This window comes from Leucopleurus acutus, assembly GCF_964270905.1.
Source record: "Leucopleurus acutus genome assembly, chromosome: 2".
Classification (NCBI taxonomy): domain Eukaryota; kingdom Metazoa; phylum Chordata; class Mammalia; order Artiodactyla; family Delphinidae; genus Leucopleurus; species Leucopleurus acutus.
Window position 1 is genome coordinate 147,782,250 of NC_139143.1, and position 21,882 is coordinate 147,804,131.

Here is a 21,882-nt window from a genome sequence, read left to right on the forward strand (position 1 = left end):
CAGCTCCGTTCCCCTGGAAACCTGATAAAGATAGTATGTCAACTATGTTGCTAGGCAACATTGCTTACGATAAAAATGACCCAATTGGTAAATTGCGTCTGGGCTGGAGGAACTATAAATTAACTAGAAGGACCATTGGGGACGCTGTGGCATTGGGCTTCTCAGGGTACAGTGACTCTTGTGACTGGGCTTGTCCCTGTGGGGATCCTGGAAGCAAAGTCTAGACAGTTATTGTAAGAGACACTAGCTCTTTTGAAGCCTGAGCCACTTAAGCCAGGGCAGCACCTACACCTTTCACCTGGGAGGACCAAGGCCAATACTAGATTGAGGAAAGTGAGGCATCCAGGGCACAACATTTAAGGAGGTCCTCCAATCAGGCAAGCACAGGAGTGGCAATTGAGAGCGAGGCCTCCTTAAATTTTGTCCCAGCTCTGTCTGGCCTGCTACACAGGCTGCTGTAAGGACTCTGCCCTGTCCTATATCCTGAGTAACTGAGGTCAGGTATGGCCTTGGCAGTCTTGAGTCTGAATGTTTAGTGGCTCCAAGAAGAAAACTCCCTGGTTTCCAGTGAAGCCAGAAAGGGTTAAATTCTTCCAGGTGGGAGATGGGAGTGTGTCACCCCTGCACTGATCTTGGTTTCTATGAATGACACCAGCTCTCCTGGTTAGAAGCGCACCTCACTTGCACAGTTCTGCATAATTCTTTTCCATTCACTCTCAACCAACTACCTTAAGATGTGGATCACACGCTTCTGCCTTGTTTTCATTCAAAGGTGGGGGAGCGTTTCCTGAGCTGGGAGACTGGAGCAGCCAGATTTGTCTCCCCTGCTCACGAGCTCATCACCATCTGGCCACAGTCCCCTCTGCCCATCAGACCAGAGGTCCCTGAAGGCTGACAGCATGGAGCACAGGGCAGGCACTCAGCACGACCGGCTGCATTACTTGTCATGACCACCCATTTGGGGTGAGAATGGAGGGATTATTTCTTCCTTTTGCATTTGGGGGAAACCTCAAGCCCAGAGAGGGCAAGCAGGCTACTCAAGACCACAGAGCGTCTGGAGGCAGAATAAGGACCAACACTCAGTTCTACTTTTATGGCATCATTGAAGCGCTCTGGGCTTGGAGTTGGTCAGATGCGAGTTTAGGTCCTCATTCTGTTGCTTGTTCAGTAGGTGCCTAGGGCTAGAAAACTTCCCATGAGCCTCAGTTTCCTTATCTATAGAATGGGGTTGTTACACTTGTGAGAAAACATACAAATGTGCAGCACAGACACCTGGCAGTGGTCAGGAAGGACTTAACGGTTGTCATAAGCATCATAGATCGTAGAAGAGGGACCACCTGGGAGGGCGAGGGGCTCCTCTGGTAGAAGAAGGGATTCCCAGCCCGGGAACAGGGCTATATCAACCCTCTGAAGTGTAGTGACTGGAAGCCCCCCTCACTTGGTACCTGTCCAGTGGGAGGGGACACACGAGCAGGGCCACGACGACCTCGGTCATGAAGGAGCTGGCCAGGAGAGAGACGGGCAGCAGGGCCACCTCTCGGGCCCGTGGCTTCTGAATGTGGCTCAGGTGCACATAGATACCCTGCATGATTTCTGGAATCTGGGGTGCAGCCAGGGTGACCAGGAGCAGGCAGAGGGCCAAATGGAGAAGCCAAGGGGGTGATGGGGGAGCAGGGAGACAGGAGGAGGAAGGAAGGGGGTGACAGGGTGTGGGGAGAGAGAGGGGAGAGGAGGGCGCAGAGGGAAGAAAAGGGGAGATGGGCAGACAGAGCAGCCGCCCCTTCCCTGGGAGACAGCTTGTCTTTGCTGCCCTCCCACACCCCACACTTGATAGTTGAGCTGTCTTGGGGGCCAATAAGGGAGTTCTTTCTCACCTGCAAGTTGGGAGCATCTGGAACTCAGCCACCACCAGCCCTGCCCTGCCTGAGGGATGAGTGGGCCCTCTGGGGTTTCCCAGCCCAGCCCCTGCCCCCCGGGGGCCTTACCACCTCCAGTGCCCTGTGTCGGTACCGCTCCAGCACCGAGCTGAGTGTGACCTCCGAGGCCAGCTGCATCATTTCCCCCGAGTCCTTGCCCCAAGCCTCTGAGCCACCTTTCAGCCCTTCCAGGGCTGCTAGCAGCAGATCCTTTACCTGTTGGGGCCCCAGGAAGTCTCCAAATTCCTGAAACAAAGGCATAGAGATCTTGACACACATGGGCAGACCCAGAGCGAGCTGTACATGGATGCCCTAACACCACCAGACATATGCAGAGGTCAGCAGGGGGGCATATACTCAGTAAATCCGTGAGTGTCAAACACTTTGAGGAGGAGCTCCAAAAGAAGGGGTGACATGGCCCCTGCCCCCAGAGCTGGTGACACGGCCCACGCACTGTGGCGCAGACCAGAGGGGTTGGGAGCCCACAGGATGGGCCTGTGTGGTCAAGGAAAGCATGTAAAGGAACGTAAAGGGAATTGAGCCTGGAAGGATGGAAGGGGAGGAGGAAGCACTGGGGCAGGCTGGTACTGCCGCTCCTCCCTTGTCCCCATCGCCCCAGGAAGGCCCAGGGCTGTTGGGGAGTAGGTGGTCACCGCGATAACACGCAGAATGTTCTGGCACGGGCTGACAGGGTTGTAGGGGCCCAGGAAATGCTTGTTGCTCTCATACAGCTCCTTCTTGTCGGTCTCTTCCTTATCTCTGGCTCCTGTAAGCAAAGAACATTTTCAGTGAGGCCTGAGCACCTATTTTGTCTTTTAACTTTTTGTTAAACGTAGATGTAGGATGTGCCTAAATCATAGGTGACCAGCGGGGTCAGTTTTCACGGTGAGCATGTCCTTGTAGTGGGCACCCAGGTCAAGAAACAGAACACGGTCAGCACCCCAGAAGACCCTCCGGTGCCCCCATTTCAGTCCACTATCCTCCTCCCCTACTCAGGGTAACCACTATTCTGACTTCTAAACCCGCAGATTCGATCTCCTTGCAGTTGGACTTTATATAAATGGACTCATACTGTATGTTATCCTTCATGTCTGGCTTTCACTCAACCTTATGTGGGTGGGATTCATCCACCCTGCTGCAAGTCGCATGGGTTCACTCACTCCTAGCGCTGTATAATTTTCCATGGTATGAATATACTACAAGTTATTGATCTGTCCTACTTCTGATGGACATTTGGGTTGTTTCCAGCTATTATGCATAGGGCTCACCTGAATGTTCTAACACGTCTAGTACATGCCTTTTGATGACTATAGGTACACATTTGTAGGCACATAGCTGGGATTGGAATTGTGTCCTAAGGTGGGTATGGGTTCAGCTCCAGGGGATATTGCCAAACAGTTTTCCACAGTGGGGACCAATTATGCCCCCACCAGCAGTGTGTGAGAGTTCCAGTGGCTTCACATCTCACCAGTGAATTTGTCTGTTCCGTTTTTGCCATTCTGGTGTGTGTGTGACAACACCTCTATTAAATTGCAATTCCCTTACCCCTGGTGTTCCCAATCCCCCTTTTCTGTTTTCTTCTTTTTTCTGTAATACTAATCATCACTTGACTTACAATAGGTGTTACTTGTTTTTTTGTTCATTGTCTCCTGACAACAAGAAGATAAGCTCAACAGGAGGATTATTGAATTAATCTTTTTTCTTCTGTGTCCCGAGTGCCTAGAATAATACCTGCATGTGTGGGCTCCTTATTTTCTGCTGAAGGAAACACATTTCAGGAACATTTCCTGAGCCTAACTGTGGCCTGGAGTGGGTCCTACCTGGATCCCCCAGGGTGTGCGAGACACAGGCATAAGAGAGGGCCATTGAGGCAGAATAACATATGGACTAAGTAGGCAGGTTGTTTGTAAAAGGAAGGAGATTGAGACCTGGAATCAGGCAGACCCAGATTCAAATCCTAGCTTTGCTGCTTCCTACAGTCAGGGGCCCTGGATAAACCATTTCACTCCTTGAGAATCTAACAGGGTGGGTTTGCCTTAGGGTCACCAGATAAAATACAAAATACCCAGTAAATGTGAATTTCAGATAAACAATTTTTAGTGAAAGTATGTCTCAAATATACCAAAAGGTATTTACCTTTTATCTGAAATTCAGATGTAACTGGGTATCCTATATTTTTATTTGCTAAATCTGGCAATACTAATTTGGTGTATACTATTCCTGTCCCTAAGACTGATCATTAACATGGCTTATATCACCTTCATCTATCACTCAGGAGGTCTGAGTGGTTCCTGGGCAGCAGGGGAAATCTCCTAGGGGCTAAATCTTTGCCCCAAATGCTAAAGAACAAGAAGAGCAGGGACACCAGCCATATCCCCAAAGGTTGAAACTAATAAGATGATCCTTGTAGGGATGGGGAAGAAGGAAACTCTATTTGGCAAGTACCTATAATGTGTGGAATGAGCTGGTCTTTTTACATCTATGATTTCATTTAATCTTCCAAAAAGCTTGTGAGTTCTATCCTATTGTGTCCTTTTTTACAAATGAGGAAATCTAGGCCTTGACAAGAAAAATACTTGCCTAAGGTCACACAGCTAGGAAGGGCCAGAGCTAGGTCTTGTACCCAGATCACTCTGCCTCCAGAGCCAGGGAAGTTTGAACAATGTGCCAAGGTTCCTTGGTCTGGAGCAGAGTTGGGACTCTGGAGAAAGGAAGGAGGCAAGTAACAGTTGATACTGCACACCTCTAGGTGCAGTCCCAGCTGGGTTTCTGTGGCAGCCCATACCATATCACGAGCTCCCTGCAGCTGAATCCAGAGATGTACTCCCACGTACAGGTTTTAGCCACTCCAGATTCCAAGATAGGACCTGCTCTTTGTTCATTCATCCAATAAATATTCACTGAGCACCCACCATGTTCCAGGCCCAGGGCTAGATCTTGGGAATACAGTGGTGAACAAGACACAGACTCAAATGAACTTATGGTCTAGTGGGGGAAGACAGACCAAAACCCAGGACACTGGGGCTATTATGCCTGGGTGTACATGGTGGCATGGGAATGTGAAAACGAGAGTCACACATTAAACTTGGAAGAATGAGGAGAAGCTTACATAGAAGCATTGCTTAAGTCAAAACGGGTTTGTTTGTCACCTCTGTCTCCTAATTCTGTGGGGACTAAGGCTTCACACTGATTTCCAGACCCCATTGGACTCTGTGCTGGTCTCTTCCACATCCCCCCAGTGCCTTGTTGCCATGGCCCCATTCAATTCCTAGGCTGAGTACCTGCTCAAAAGCCTCGTATTAGAGGTACTCCAGAGGGCTTACGTTTTTGAAGCTCCAAGATGGTGTAGAGGATGGTGATGCCGTCCAGAGCCTCCCGGCCAATCTCCTCATCGGGATCCCCGACGCGAATGACGAGCCTCCCCAGCAGAAGCCCCAGTGCCGGGAACCCCGAGGACATCTGTTTGTGTCATAATCTTAGGGATTGAGACTTATAGGTTTAATAAGGCTGTACCATAAATGGTGAACTGAGCTAGATGGTCTGGCCCTGAGAGCTGAGCCCTCTGAGGATGGGGGGACCACCTGGGAATCTCTGGCTGGATGCACAGGCTCCCTCAGAGCTGGGAAGATTCTCCCTAGGAGTGCCCCTCCTCCCTCCCAGGGCCACTCACAAAGAAAGGCAGCGTCCGAAGCATGTGGTTCAACACAGAGACATTGCTTTTCACAGCCCGTGCTCTCTCATGGGCCTTCCCAGAGTTCATCCAGGGCCCCAGAGGCTGTGGGGAAAAGGGCAAGGCTCAGAGCTACAAGCTGGATGCCAGCGTCTACTGCCTGGACGGGCAGGCCAGCCTTCACCCATCATCAGGAAGCTTCTAGGGAGACAGCATCAAGACAACCCGCTGTAGCCCTCCTCCTTTTCTTAGAGCATGGGGAGACATGGGGTCCAGAAGCTGAGGACAGGACTGGGAGACCAGAGGGAGGACAAAGGTCAGTGAGGAGAGAGGTGAAAGGTGGAGAGTCTTGAGCATAGGAGAGAGAGACAGGAACAAGAATTTGGAAAGCAAGGATATGGGGACAGCTGTAGCAGGAGTGTGGGGGATAGGGAGAGAGTGAAGGGGCAGGAGTTTGGGACGTAGCCTGTGAGAGGGGCAGGGAAGCAGAGACCTGGCACAAGATGACGTCCTGAAGTCAAATCACTCTTTCTGGGTCCCCCACCCCCAGATCTCCCGAGTCAATTCTCCATTCTCCTCCGCCTTTGCTCTTCTCCCGGCCTCTGTACCTCCAAGATGCTCTTCAGCCCAGCAGGAGTGGGGTCCTCAACAAAGAGGGCATTGAGAAGTGTCTGCAGGGCATCCAAGGTCTGACGGTAAAGTGTCTGTGGACAGGAGGAGGACCAAGCCACTAGGGAACCTCTGGAGCAGACCCCAGCCCCAGGCGACCCCTGGTGTGGGTCAGGGGAAGAAAGGGTACCCGGACTCAGGAGAGCTTCCGCCTCTGAGACTAACCTTGGTGTGTGACATTGGACAGATTACTTTCCCTCCACGGGTTACAGTTTCCTTACCGACAAATTGGTAATTATTATCTCTGCCCTTCTTAGCTTACAAGGGGAGGCATCAGAGGCCCCGCATTTACTGAAAATCTACCACGGGCCAGGTGCGTGCCTCGTGATTTGCACAACCATATCATCTTAACCTCAAAGTGTTTTTCTCATTCTACCAATAAGGAGACACTTGTCCAAGGTCACAGAACAAGGAAGTTTCGGTTTGTGAGGAGCCTGAGAAGATGGGTGGGAAAAAGCTCTGGAACCGTGAGAGCTAGATCAGCGGACGACCAGCGTGACTTCTATTACGGTCTCTGGGGAAGTGTTCTGATTCTTTTTTATATTACTACTCCTAGATCCAAATAGATTTTCTAAGTTGCCCCTTCCAGGAGCCATCTCTCTTCTGCCCGGTTGTTTCTTCCTTCCTCAGCCACACCACAGTCCTGAAATTATCTTAGGAGGGTGCAAGCATTACACACACACAAGGCTGAGCAGTGTTCTGAGACCCGCCCTCCCCTGCCTCCCCTCTTCCCACCGCTCTCCACATCTACCTTCCAGGTTGTCTCTGTCCAGGCTTCCTGAGTCTGTGCACACCAGGCTTACACCATCACCACCAAGCAGGCCTCATTCACCAAACACCTCCTCCTTCCCTCCCATCTGTGGCCCATCACTGTGCAGCACTGCTCTTTTCGCACCCGGCATGGGGTCCCCCCCCTCTCCTTTGGGTCTTCTCTCAAGTGCACCACCTCCGGGACTCAGAACCTTCACGCTGGGGCTGGTCTGGCCCCCAGGGCTCTCTCACCTCACCCTCTGGGCTCCAGCCACACTGCCTCCTTATCGTCCTTGGTCACCATGTTCTCTCTGTCCTCAGGCTGTTGCACAGGCTGCTCCCTCTGCCTGGCACACTCTTCCTTCTGCCATCCCCTTCAACTAGTTAGCTCTTCTGTAACCTCTCACCTCCAGCACCATGAGCCCTGACCCCCAACACACTCAGGCTCCGCCAATTCCAGGCTCTTCATGGTCTTCATAGCATCAAGTACTTCTCACTTGCAACACGTACCACTGTTGTAATTTTGCATTTATTTGTATGATACTTTGATAATCTGCCCTCAGCCCTACCGTATCCTTCCCTTGTACTTCTGGATTAGGCATCAGTTAATATTTGCTGAATGAAAGGATGCATACATGTGCCTCACCCAGAGCTGAAATCCCTCTCCCTAACCTCCCCCACTGACCCCATCCTACATGAAGGGTCGCCTCTGATCACTCCTCCTGGGACTATCCTGCAGGGGTTTGAAGATGCTCATGGGAGCCCCTTGAGGTTCCACTTCCAGGCCTCAGCCCCAACTCACCCAGTCCTCAGGTCTTTTCCTCTCACTTCTGGCCATCTCCTGAGGCCATGCCAACATCTGCCCACATCCTTCTCATGGGGCAGAGCCCAAAGTGGACAGTGCTTCGAATGAGGGATTCTTTATTCTGCAGATTCATACATTCACCAAATGTTTATCGAGTGCCTGCTCAGGCCAGGAGAGGGGAGGTGAACTGCCCAAGCTACTTGAGGAGCAGTGTGAACATCAAATCTACCTCCCAGGGGACTTCCCTGGTGGCACAATGGTTAAGAATCCGCCTGCCAATGCAGGGGACACAGGTTCGAGCACTGGTCCGGGAAGATCCCACATGCCGCGGGGCAGCTCAGTCGGTGCACCACAACTACTGAGCCTGCGCTCTAGATCCCGTGAGCCACAACTACTGAAGCCTGCACACCTAGAGCCCGTGCTCCACAACAAAAGAAGCCACCGCAATGAGAAGCCCGCGCACTGCAACGAAGAGTAGCCCCTGCTCGCTGCCTCTAGAGAAAGCCTGTGTGCAGCAACGAAGACCCGGCGCAACCAAAAATAAATAAGTAAAATAAATTTAAAAAAAAATCTACCTCCCAGAACACCTTCCTTTCCCTGCTGGGAGTCCAGGAACGTGCCTCGCTCTGAGGATGCCAGGCAGCCCCGAGGCCCCACTGGGGAGGGCCCTGCCTCACCTGTATGGCCTCAGCCCTGTCCTTGTCTCTCTCCTGCACGGCCTGCATGGAGGGCAGGGAGAACACACTCTTCATGCACGTGTTCACCAGCTCCGACCGTTGCTGCACGCCCAGGACAAGCTGGGAATGACTGAGGAAGAGACAGAAAGCAAGGGCATGGAGCGAGGCGGGGTGTGGGGTGGAGAGCCTGGGGCTGGAGGCAGGAAGCGAAGGATGCAGGGCTGGCATGAGAGCTGAGATTCAGATCTACAAAAGCGCGAGATGAGGAGGGTAGGAGGAGGGAAGTGGGGTGCAGGGCAGACAGCCTCAGCAGGCGCTGGGCAAAGGGAAAGGAAAAGGCCCAGGACTGGGCTGGGGTCTCGCACAGCAGAGTGGCCCCAGAAGATACAGGCGAAGTCCGTGGGTAGAGGGAATGGGGAGGGGGTTCGGGGAAGGGGCTGTGGTCACCTCAGCTGGGTCAGGGTCTCCATGACTTGCTGGCGGACGGAGCTCAAGAGAGAATCCAGCGGCTCCTCCCGGATCTGCTTCTGGACAGGGGACCATGGAGGTGTCAATGAGGGCACAGGCCACCGCAGACCACCAGGGCCGAGGCCACTCCTCCTCGCGGAGCAGGCCGTGGCAGTCCCTCGGTGTGGGCAGCCTCCACAGCCCGCCTGGCCTCCAGTGGGGGGAGCCAGCTGACTGCTCAAGCCCTGTCCAGAGCCCTCAGGTCAAGGCCACCAAAAGCATGACAAGCCCTAGCCTGCTGCGCGCCCCCCATGTAGGGCTCCGGAAGAACTGTTTCAGCAGCCCCACGGTGGGGAAGTATACCTAAACCGCGGACCGACCCAGTGCAGAAAACACCACGCATGGCCCTCGAAAGCGGTCCGGTTGAATTCCTTTAAAATGTCCTTCTAATTCCTCACTTTTGATCTAGCACCAACAACCTATAGGTGCTCAATTAACATTAATTAAATGGAAGTATCAAAGGCAAGGATTTTTTCCCTCTTTGTAGCTAAATATAATTCTGGAAACTTCAGTGGTTATCCCAGCACAAACATTCTGGTGGTTAACTGAGAAGTGACTGTATTTAGCAAAGAGAAAAGGAACGTTCCTTCAGAGGTTCCCCATCAGAAGGAATTTTGGGGGAAATAATGTATAAAATACTAACGACTACTCCCAGGTGCCTAAGGCTTTACAGTGAACTAACCTTTGGGTTCTGTCCTCCCAACAAGCCAGGGACACAGGTTTTATCACAGTCATTTGTGAGGTATTAAGAGCGAGGCTCCGAGAGGGGAAGTGACTTGGCTGAGCTCCCCCAGGGTAGGTGGGGGGCAATTAGAGGTGGAGCCGAGACTCAAGCCCCAGTGTCTGTGCCTCGACTGTCCTCTGCCCATTGCACCCCACGCCAGCCTCATCAGTGGGTGGACTCGGGACGTCCGCCCCCTTCCCCCCCCGGATGTCACAGACCGCAAGTTGCTCACGCACCGCCATCTTCTTCTCTTCTTCCACGTCCAGCACATCCTGGCTCTTCTGGAGGCTGAGGGCATTCTCGACCTCGGGGGCAGCAGAGGGCAAAGCCGCAGGGTGAGAGCCACACTGAACCCAGCCCTCAGGGGCTGTCCCTTCACCCCCCTTAGGCACCTGCCACCTGCAGGCAAGCCGGCCTGCTCCTCCCCAGCTGCCAGCCCCCAGTGTCAGCTCAACACAAGTGAGAAACCACAGGGGAACTTGAGGGGGCTGAAGACTTGAGAAGATTGTGGTGGCAGCGGGGAGGTTGGGGATAATCCCTGTAGGCTAGCATTTGGGGGAGGACCAGATATCAGGGACTGCAAAGCATTCTCTCCTCTCCAAGCAAGGGAGAAGAGGCAGGAGCCAATGGGACAGAAAGGGTCCCAGCACCTCAAGCTGAAATGCCATCGTAATTGAAAAGAGCCTTCTAATATCTACCCTTCCTAAGGGCACACACTAGTCGGATTAAGGCATTCTGCAACCTGAGAGAGGGAAAACATTAACCAACGTCTAATTAACCTATTAGTTCTCATTATCATTATTAAGGCAGAAGAAGAAAGAAACATGAAACAGATAAAATATATAGTAAAGAAAGCAAAACAAGAAAATCTAATGGACAGTGTGGTGGGTCAAAGATGTCACAGCCTCTTTCCCACCCCTCCCATCAAGAGAACAGGTTGCACGGCCTGGCCTGGGTAGACCCCCTGCCTCCAGACTCTGTCCACCAACCAGGCTCACCCACACTCCGTGTGTCACACTCACGTCCACCAGCCTGCCCAGTCTTCCCCCACTGGCCCTCACCAAGGCCTGTAGATGCTGGCTTTCTCTGGCCTCCAGAGGCCTGCTGCATGGCTAAGACCTGGGTTGGGCTTGTGTCCTGAAAAAGGTCATATCTAGCTTTTCTCCCCTCCCCACCCCCTTTTTTTTAATTTGGCCATGCCACACAGCTTGCAGGATCTTACTCCTCCGACCAGGGATCGAACCCTAGTCCTAACCACTGGACCACCAGGGAATTCCCTTTTCTTCCGCTTTTAGAAACCCTCTCACAATTCATTCCATGGTTTAAAAAACTGTTATCGAGCACCTAGGATATGCCAGGCACTGCTCTAGATGCTAGGAATGCAGCTGGGAATAAGACAAACAAAAATCCCTGATTTATGGAGGATGCATCCCAGTGCGAGAGAATAACAAGAAACAAGATAAACTTATAAAGCCTGTTGTGCTTCAGATGATGATGAGTACCAAGGAGGAGAGAAGAGCCAGGCAGAGAAACAAAGAATGCTGGGGGTGGGGTGGGCGCGGGGGGAGAGGGCATCCCAGAAAAGTCAGGTGGGTGTTAGCAGGAAGCATACCAGAGCTACTTTGTTGCCATCCTCTCTCTGCCCTGGCACCTTCACCAGACATGAGGCTACTTCATCGAAGGCTCCTGCGGGTCATAGTTCCATTGAGGAGAGGAGAGGGAGGGTAAAGATATGGTGTAGCAGAGTCCCTTCCCACCTCCCCCACTGGGCCCCTCCAATCCTTACTCCACCAGCAGCCAGACTGAGCTCCCATCCCTAAAAGCCTTCAGGGGCCCCATTTCACCCAGCATAAAGCAAGCATCCTCGTTAGTGCCTTCAAGGCCCTGCCAGGTCAGTCTCCCCTGCCCACCTCCCCAGCCTCACCTCCCCCTGCTCTCCCCTCACTCACCATGCGCCCATCACACTGGCCTCCTTCCAGGCCCAGCAAGCTTCCCCCTCAGGGCCTTTGCACAGGTAGTTTCTTCTACCTGGGCCGCTCCGCTGCCACACCCCCTTGCCCAGGTAGAGCCCCACCCTTCAGGTCTTTGCTTGCCTGCCACTCCTCAAAGAGGCCTCCCCTGACCTTCAGGCTAATGAAAGGCCCACTGTGATCCTCTTGTGCACCATCCTATTCTCTTCTTTTAGTTGTTATCACAATCTATAGTTAAACTCTTATTTGTTATAGCAGATACATGTTATTTTGTCAGCCCCAAAGTTCCTCATCTTTCTTCTGGTGAAAAAGCCTCTGTCTTCCATGTAGGCTACTCATTCCATATAGCTAGGTGAAGCTGCAAATCACACCCATCATCCCTCTTCAGATAAGGGTGGGCTTTACACCTGAAACTAATATAATATTGTCAATAAACAAACAAATGAATAAAGGTGGGCCTGGAACCCACGCTTGGCCAGTAAGAGAGTCCTGTGCCCCCAGACACAGTGATTGGTCCAGCTATGGGCTCTATTGGCTGAGCAGGGCCAATAGAGCCCTTGACTTAAGCGGGGCTGAGGGGAAGCCCAAGGAGAGAGACCCTGGAACTTCAGGGGTAACTTGGCCACCAGAGGCTACCAGAGGATGGAGTCAATAGTGAGAAGCAGAGACACCTCACTAGTAGTGAATAGAGCTAGCACCAAATCTTGGCTTCTAAGCACTAAAGGAACAAGTCTCCTTGGAGAAATGGCTGATTCTAGGACTTGGGCAGAGGAAGTGCAGGATGAGCCTGAGACATCTTGTACCAGGAAACAAGGAAGAGAGCCCAAGGAAGTATGGAAACACGTCAAAGAGACACAAAGCTTGCTCAAAAGGGATTCCTTGGTTAAACTCGGGAAAGTTTGAGTATCACAATAAATGATGGTAGCAACAGATTATGGTCCATCGAGTAAACTAGGAAAACATAAGTCCATATTAATATAAATAAGTAAATAACGAAATTGAAAGTTTGATGAGGAATGGTATATTTACATAGTTTCAAAGTACCTCCTTAATATTTTTACATAATATTTATACATAATATTTACTAAAAAGGGGTAAATAATGACTTTACAGTGGAAAACCTTGGCAGGAACCATTGTACTCAAGTGATCAAAGTGAACATTGCCAGTAATGGAGCAAATCAGAATCATACACCACCAGATAGGATGCAATGAGGAAAACCAAGCATCACGTCTGTGCTATTCCTGCCAAAGATGTATGACATGAATCTGATCATGAGGACACATCAGATAAACCCAAAATGAGGCACATCTTATAAAATAGCTGGCCTGTAATCTTCCAGTGTATCAGGCACACGACAGCCAAGGAAAGTCTGAGGGCTGGGGGAAACAAAACAGATGAGACAGAAAAGAACAATGAATGATTCTGACCTGTATCTTTTTTTAATAAAGAACATTACTGGGACAATTGGTGACATTTGAATGGGGCGTGATGATTAGATGGTAGCAGTGTATCAGTATTAATTTCCTGATTCTGATGGTTAACTTTTATTTTTATTGTAAGAAACACATATTAAAATTCAAGATGGGTAGGATATCATTTGGCAACTTATTATCAAATTATTCAGAAAAAAATTTTATACTGTACTTTCAACTTTTCTGCAAGTTTTTATTGTTTTAATTTTTTTTAAAGAATGAGGGATAAATAGAGGCATTTTCAGACAAAAATGGAAAGAGTCGGCCATCAGCAGAATTCACTAAAGCAAATTCTAAAGGGAATTAATCCCAGATGGAAGGTCTGAGATGCAACAAGCAAATAAGAAAAAGAGGTTAATATTTTGGTAAATATAAGAACATTAACTACATAAAATAATAATAATGTTTATAGGGTTAAGAAAAAGACAGAATTAATATACATTACCAGGAGAGCATATAAATTGGTGGTGAGGGGGAGATTAAGTGGGGTTAACATGCTTCTAAGTCTTAAACTGTCTGGGAGGAAGATAAATGCATTGATTAGTTGGACTTTGTGATAAATTAAATACGCACATTGTAACTTCTAAAGAATCACTAAAAGACTTAAAACAGTAACTTCCCCACAAGTAACAGAGAAAAGAGGGAGGAAGAAACAACCCCAAAACCAAAAAAGGAGTAAAAAAGAAATATAGAGCAAGCAGAACAAAGAATACAAACATAAGATGATAGATATCAAGCTACCCATAATTGTAAATCAACTACACTTCAATTTAAAATTAAAAAAAAATTTTTTAACTATGCATAATTACATTAAATATAAATGGACTATGGGTTGGAAAACACAGTTTATAAAGAAGACAATGCTACATAAATTGATTTATAAATTCAATGAAATTCCAAGGAAAATCTAACAGATTTTTATTATATTTTATGGAAATAGACAAGCTGTTTCTAGAATCTGTATGGAAAAGTAAATCACCTAGAATAGACAATCTTGAGAAAGGACAAAGTTGGAGGACTTACAGTAATAAATATCAAGACTTACTCTAAAACACAGTAACTACGGCAGTGGTTAAGGATAGTCAAACAAAGGAACAGAAAGAGTCCAGAAATAAACCTACGCATATACAGTCACTTGACTTACCTCAAAGGTGACACTGCAATTCAGTGGAGAAAGTAGGTCTTTTCAATAAATGGTCTGGAGCAATTAGATATCCACATGGGGGGAAAATGAGCCTTAAGTCCCTCTCTCACACTGTTTTCCAAAATTAATACATGATGCATTATAAATTTAATGTGAACAAAAAAACAATAAGACTTCTGGGGGAAAATATGAGACTATTTTTACAACCTTTGGGTACACATACCTGGATTATATCAATATAAAGAACTTCCACAAATCTACAAGAAAGAGACAACCCAAATTTTTTAAATGAGCAAAAGACTTGAACAGGCACTTCATAAAAAAGGATATACAGAGACTTCCCTGGTGGTCCAGGGGTTAAGAATCTGCCTTCCAATGCAGCAGACGCAAGTTCGATCCCTGGTCAGGGAACAAAGATCCCACATGCTGCAGGGCAACTAAGCCTGAACACCATAACTACTGAGGCTGCAGGCCATAGCTAGAGAGCCTGTGCACCACAACTAGAGAGCCCATATGCCACAACTAGAGAGCCTGCACACTCAGGAGCCCATGTGCTACAGCTAGAGAGAAGCCTGCACGCTGCAACAAACAGCCTGTGCGCAGCAACTAAGACGCAACACAGCCAAAAATAAATAAATATATTCTAAAAAAGGATATACAAATTGACAATAATCATATTAAAAGATGCTTAACATCAGTAGTCATCAAAAAATGCAAATTAAAATCACACCAAAATATCATTAGACACCAAACAGAATGGCTAAAATTTTGAAAACTAACAATACCAAATGTTTGTGAGGCTATGGAGTAGTTGGAACTCTTACAGGTGAGACGGTAAATTAATTCAACCACTTTTGAAAAATTGGCAATATCTACTAAAGCTAAACATATGCTTATGCTATGACCCAGAAATTCCTCTTCTAGATAAATAAATGTATCTGTGTACCAAAAGACATGTACGAAAATGTTCAAAGTAACTTTATTTATAATATCCAAAATGTAGAAAAAATCCTAATGTCCATCAGCAAAGAATGGATAAACAAATTGTGGTATGTTCATAAGATGGAATACTGCAAAACAATAAAAAGAATTGACTATGATACATGCAACGATGTGGATGAATCTAAATGACATCATGGTGGGCTAAAGAAGCCAGAGTCAAAACAGTATATACTGTAGTATCCTATTGATAAGAAGTTCAAAAACAGGCAAAACTAGTCTATGGTGATACAAATCAGAATTGTTCTCTCTATGGCTGTTGTTAGCTGAGGGCAACTTGTGAGGGGGGATGTTACTACTAGCATCTACTGGGCAGAGACCAGGGATGCCTCTTACAATGCATAGAACAGCTCCCCACGCACCCACACTCACACAACAAAGATCTATCTAACACAAAATGTCAATAGTGCCAAGACTGAGAAACTCTGCCCCAGAAGAAGGGGTATTGATTGGAAAGGATCACAAGGGAAGGTTCTGAGATGCTGGAAAAGATCTGTGTCTTGATCTGGGTGGTAGTTACCAGTGTGTATAGGTATGTAAATATTCATCAAGCTGTACACTTAAGGTTAGTAGTGCACTTTACATATTTTACTGATATATGTTATATACCTTGAAAAAGTTTTTAAAAGACAAATACAGTTTGAAAATACATTGTTTTTAAAAATCCAAAAGGACAAAATGCTCCTATTAAAAAACAAAAATTGACCCTAAATAGCCAAAACAATCTTGAAAAAGAACAAAGTTGGTAGACTCATATTTTCTGATTCCAAACTTACTACAAATCTATAGAAATCAAAACAGTGTGGTACTGGCATAGGACAGACATAAAGACCAATGGAATAAAATATATATAAACCCTCATATATATGGTCAATTGATTTTTGACAAAGGTCTCAAGACCATTCAGTGGAAAAAGGATGCTCTTTTCAACACATGATGCTAGAAAAACTGGATACCCACATGCAAAAGAATGAAGTTGGACCCCTACCTCATACTACATACAAAAATTAACTTAAAGACTAAACTTAAAAGCTAAAACTATGAAACTCTTAGAAGAGAACATAGGGGGAAATCTTCATGACATTGGATATGGCAACAATTTCTTGAACATAACAAGAAAATAACAGATAATAGACAAGTAGACAAATTGGTTCTCATCAAAATTAAACACTTTTATGCATCAAAGGACAATGTCAAAAGAATGAAAAGACAACTCACAGAATGGGTGCCAATATTTACAAATTGTACATCTGATAAGGAATTAATATCCAGAATGTGTAAAGAGCTAAAACTCAACAACAAAAAACAACCAAATTTGAAAATAGGTAAAGGATTGAATAATTATTTCTCCATAAAAAGATATACAAATGGCAAATAAGCATGTTAAAATGCTCAACATCGTCAGTCATTAGGGAAATGCAAATTAAAATCACAATAAAATACTACTTCACACTCTTTAGGATGGCTATTATAAAAATGTTTTCTAAAAAATGGAAAATAACAAGTGTTGGCAAGGAGAGATTAGTAGTGCAGAAATTGGAACCCTTGTACTTTAGAACCCTTGTACATTTCTGGAGGGAATGCAAAATTGTACAGCTGATATGGGAAATAATTTGGCTGTTCCTCAAAAAGCCAAACATAGAATTACCATATGATCCAGCAATTCCACTCTTAGGTATATACCTAAAGGAATTGAAAGCAAGCGTTCAAACAGATACTTGTGTGCTGACGTGTATAGCGGCATTATTCATAAGAGCCAAAAAGTGGAAACAACCCAAATATTTGTCCATGGACAAATAAAATGTGGTACATACATTGGAATATTATCCAACCATAAAAAGGAATGAAGTACTGATGCATGTTACAACATGGATGAACATTATGCTAAGTGAAATAAACCAGGTACAAAAGGACAAATGTATGATTCCATTTCATGAGTTACCTAGAGTAGGCAAATTCATAGAGACAGAAAGTACATTAGCGCTTATGAGGGACTGGGGAGAGAGGAATGGGGAGTTATTGCCTATGGTGAGACCTTCTATTTGGGATGATGAAAAAGTTTTGGAAATAGATAGTTGTAATGGTTACACAATATTGTGAGTGCGACTAATGCCACTGAATGTTTAAGGGCTTCCCTGGTGGCACGGTGGTTAAGAATCTGCCTGCCAATGCAGGGGACACAGGTTCAAGCCCTGGTCCGGGAAGATCCCACATGCCACGGAGCAAAAAAGCCCATGCGCCACAACTACTGAGCCTGCGCTCTAGAGCCTGCATGCCACAACTACTGAAGCCCATGCTCCTAGAGCCCGTGCTCCACAACAAGAGAAGCCACCGCAATGAGAAGCCCACACACCGAAACGAAGAGTAGCCCCCGCTCGCCACGACTAGAGAAAAGCTCACGCACGGCAACAAACACCCAGCACAGTCAAAAATAAAATAAACAAATTTATTTTTAAAAATGTTTAAAATGGCTTATGTATGTTATATATATTTTACTACAATTTTTAAAAGATTAATAATATACCAAAAGCCATTGAATTGTTCACTTTAAATGGGTAAATTGTATAATATGTGAATTGTATCACAATAATAACTGGACTCCACATGCAAAGGAATGAAGTTGGACCCCAATTCCACACCATATACAAAAGTTAACTCAAAATGGATCAAAGACCTAAATTTCAGAACTAAAATTATAAAACTCTTAGAAGAAAACATAGGCATAAATTTTCATGATCTTGGATTAGGTAATAATTTCTTACATATGACACCAAAAGCACAAACAATGAAAGAAAAAATAAACTGGACATGATTGAAATTTAAAACTTTTGTGTTTCAAAGGACACCATGAAAAAAGTGAAAAGACAACCCATAGTTTAAAAAATATTGGCAAATTATATATCTGATAAGGTATATATCTTATCTGGGGATAAGGGATATAACTTATATTTAGAATATATAAAGATCACTTACAACTCAATAATAAAAAGACATGCCCAATTTTTTAAGTGGGCAAAGGATTTGAATTGACATTTATCCAAATAAGATATAGAAGTGGCTGAGAGCATATAAAAAGTCGTTCAATATTACTACCCTTCAGGGAAATGCAAATCAAAACCACAATGAGATACTTTATACTCACTAAGATGGTTATAATCAAAAAGACAGACAAGTGGGAGGTACAAACTATTGGGTGTAAGATAGGCTACAATGATGTATTGTGCAACATGGGGAATATAGCCAATAGTTTGTAATAACTGTAAATGGAGTGTAACATTTAAAATTGTATAAAAACAAAAGATAAAAATAATTTTAAGAAATTCAAAAGGATTCCTAGCTTATTGTTAAAAAAAAAAAGACAGACAAACAATAACAAGTGTCATATACTGCTGGCGGGAATGTAAAATAGTTCAGTCACTTTGGAAAATGTTCTAAAATTGATTGTGGTGGTGATGGTTGCATAATTCTATGTATATTTTAAAACCATTAAATTGTACACTTTGAGTGACTTTTATGATATGTAAGTTTTATCTCAATAAAGCTGTTTAAACAAAAAGACCAACTTGTGTAAACAAAACTCCTCTACATCATCAGCATCATCAGTACAAAATAAGAATTGTATTAGAAAGTAAGGTATGATTCATGGTAGCAATAAGAACTGTAAAGTACCTAAGAATTAACCTATCCAAAAATGCACTAGTCTTTTATGGAGAATTTTTAAAATTCTAGTAAAGGATATATCCCATATAAAGTAAAACTTGGGACTTCCCTGGTAGCGCAGTGGTTAAGAATCCACCTGCCAATGCAGGGGACACGGGTTCGAGCCCTGGTCTGGGAAGATCCCACATGCCGCGGAGCAACTAAGCCCATGCGCCACAACTACTGAGCCTGTGCTCTAGAGCCCGCAAGCCACAACTACTGAGCCTGTGCACCTAGAGCCCGTGCTCCGCAACAAGAGAAGCTACCGCAATGAGAAGCCCACAGACTGCAATGAAGAGTAGCCCCCACTCGCCACAACTAGAGAAAGCCCACATGCAGCAACGGAGACCCAGCGCAGTCAAAAATTAATTAAAAAAATTTTTGCTTAAAAAATAAAGTAAAACTCCAATAGATGGATAGATTAATAACATTCCAATAAAAATGCCAGAAAGATTTTTTGAGGACCTAGACAAATGCATTTTAAAATGTATATAGAAGAATGAGGGTGTTCAAATAGCCTCCAGGGCATGGTGTGGATGCTGTTGTCCTCACAATAGTTTTGAGAACTTTAAAGAGGGGTTTTCACCCTATCAGATATGAATGCATACTTGCAAAGCCATGGTAAATTTTTTTTTTTGCAGTACGCGGGCCTCTCACTGCTGTGGCCTCTCCTATTGCGGAGCACAGGCTCCAGACACACAGACTCAGCGGCCATGGCTCACGGGCCCAGCCACTCCGCGGCATGTGGGATCTTCCCGGACCAGGGCACAAACCCGTGTCCCCTGCATCAGCAGGCGGACTCTCAACCACTGCGCCACCAGGGAAACCCATGGTGAATTTTTTTTAATTGCAGTATGGTATTGGTGCATGAACAAACAAAAATATTTGGAGATATAAATAATAGGGAGAAGATCTTCACAACATCCAAAACTGGTGGGGGATTCCTTTACAGAACTCTTGCACATAAGAAGTGAGCCACAGGTTCCAGATTGGACCCCAAGGCTTCACTTAGGTGGGGACCTCAAAAACTCAAGCCTGCCTGCTCCACCGTTCAAACTTTGACTTGAGAAGACAGACCTGAAATTTCTCAAATAAGGAAAGGAAGGTATAGTTAGTTAGTTGACTTGTAATTTGGACAGAATGAAAGTATGATTATATGGAGATATTATATTACAGTTAAGAAAATTGAAACTCAGAGAGATTAAGTAACTTGTCCCAAATCACACAGCAAGCACTAGATCTCTCATGTATAATTAATATACTGCATGTTATTCATTGCATGCTGTCCCCTTCTCACGTATAGTTAATATATTGCATGTTATCTGTTGCATGCTCTTCCCTTCCTTTCCCCTCTCCTCTCCCCTCCCTGCCCTACAAGTCTGAATAGGGTTCTTCCAGGTCAGTGTCCTCTCTGGGGCTGGCGCTCTGGCCTTACTCACCCTGAGGGATGCTCTGGAAGGCTGTGGAGTCCTTGTTCATGGTGTCACTGGTGGGGAACCCCAGTGGGAACTGGCCCACCTCGACACCAGTCATCTTGCTCCAGCTCCCCGGGTTCCCCTCTACGGGCGCTGTGTGGATGCTCTTGTCCTCGGAACAGTCCTGCTGGCTGCTCAGTGTCAGGGTGGAGGTGTCACTGAAGGTGAGGCTGGAGACCAGGCTCAGAGTCTCATTGGAGCCCAGGATCGGGGTCATGCATGAGGGTGGAGAAGGGGTGGAGTTGGGTCCCTGGGTGCTGGAGTGCAGGCTGATAGCCCCGCTGGGACCAGGAAACCGGGTCAAGCATGAGGCCTGAGTGATGGTCATGTTCAAATCAGACTTGGGATTGTCATTTGAAGTCATGTTGATGGTTCCCTTGGAACTCGTGTTCCAGGCTGCACCAAAGGTTCTTTTTGAAACAGATCCAGAGATGTTATGTGAAACCAAAGTGGTGGTCTCGTTCATGTCTGGCATTAGAGACCCAGGAGAACTTGGAGCTGCATTCAGGTCCAGCTTGGAGATGTTTCCTGAGCCCACACTGAGCAGCTTATTGGAATCAGGATCCAGAGAAGAGTTTGGGGCTGGAATAAGGAGAGCTTTTGAGCCTGGCCTGGAGATGCTTTGGCCCAGAACAAGGGTTTCTTTTGAATAAGGCCTTTTAAATGGGTTTGATTCAGGCCTGGAAGGACTGGAGTTACTCTGACCCAAAACAAAACTCTTGTTTGGGAGGGAGCTGAAGGCCTCCTCAGAATCTGGCCCAGAGCGGTTCCCCAAACTCAGACCCTGGGCTTCCGTAGAGCCAGGGCTCAGAACGAGGTTTGAGGCTGGACTTAGGGCCCCCTGTGAGTCAGCTGTTGAGATGTGATTGGAATCCAAACCCAAGGCTTCACCAGAGTGGGCAGTGGTGATCTGGAGGCAGGCTGGAGCTGCAGCCCTGCTGTCATCAGGTCTGGGGGTGTTATCAGATGCCAGGCCAGGGACTTCCTCCGAGACAGGACTCAGAGTTGGATTAAGGTCTGGAACAAGAACCAAGCCAGGACCCAGGGGTGGATTCAAGACAGGAACAAGTTCCGTATCTAGGTTGGGCCCAGAGATGGTGTCAGAGCCTAAAACAGGGGCCTCAGTGGAGTTGAGAGTGGGTATCATCTTTGTGTCTTCACGGAGGACCAGACTAGCCCCTGGATTCATGGCCATGCCTGGTCTGGAGGTCTCTCAATGCCACTGCTCCCTTCTGTCCAATAGCCTACTGTTGAGCTCCTGAGAGGGAGAAAGGCAAATTGAGCCTCACCTGTTGAAAACCTTCCATGGCTCCCCACCGTCCTTAGCATGAAGTCCCTGGGGTGACTTACGAGGTCCTTCATGACCACGTCCAGCCCACCTGTCCAGTCCCATCCTGCACAG

General features: G+C 46.6%; 1 protein-coding gene across 1 annotated transcript in view; it reads right to left on the reverse strand.

Annotated features, from left to right (window-relative positions):
* The window catches only part of MROH7 (maestro heat like repeat family member 7), a gene marked incomplete at its 5' end in the record, with an annotated part of 43,535 nt that extends 21,860 nt beyond the window's left edge, over positions 1-21,675 (reverse strand). Inside the window, 11 exons of the mRNA XM_082832334.1 lie at positions 1,446-1,600; positions 1,986-2,162; positions 2,570-2,682; positions 5,240-5,375; positions 5,587-5,691; positions 6,195-6,290; positions 8,488-8,617; positions 8,935-9,014; positions 9,955-10,023; positions 11,331-11,404; positions 20,445-21,675. Coding sequence (XP_082688460.1) covers positions 1,446-1,600; positions 1,986-2,162; positions 2,570-2,682; positions 5,240-5,375; positions 5,587-5,691; positions 6,195-6,290; positions 8,488-8,617; positions 8,935-9,014; positions 9,955-10,023; positions 11,331-11,404; positions 20,445-21,675 — 2,366 coding nt within the window. The remainder of the gene's footprint in view (positions 1-1,445; positions 1,601-1,985; positions 2,163-2,569; positions 2,683-5,239; positions 5,376-5,586; positions 5,692-6,194; positions 6,291-8,487; positions 8,618-8,934; positions 9,015-9,954; positions 10,024-11,330; positions 11,405-20,444) is intronic.
* Between the last annotated feature and the right edge of the window lie 207 nt (positions 21,676-21,882).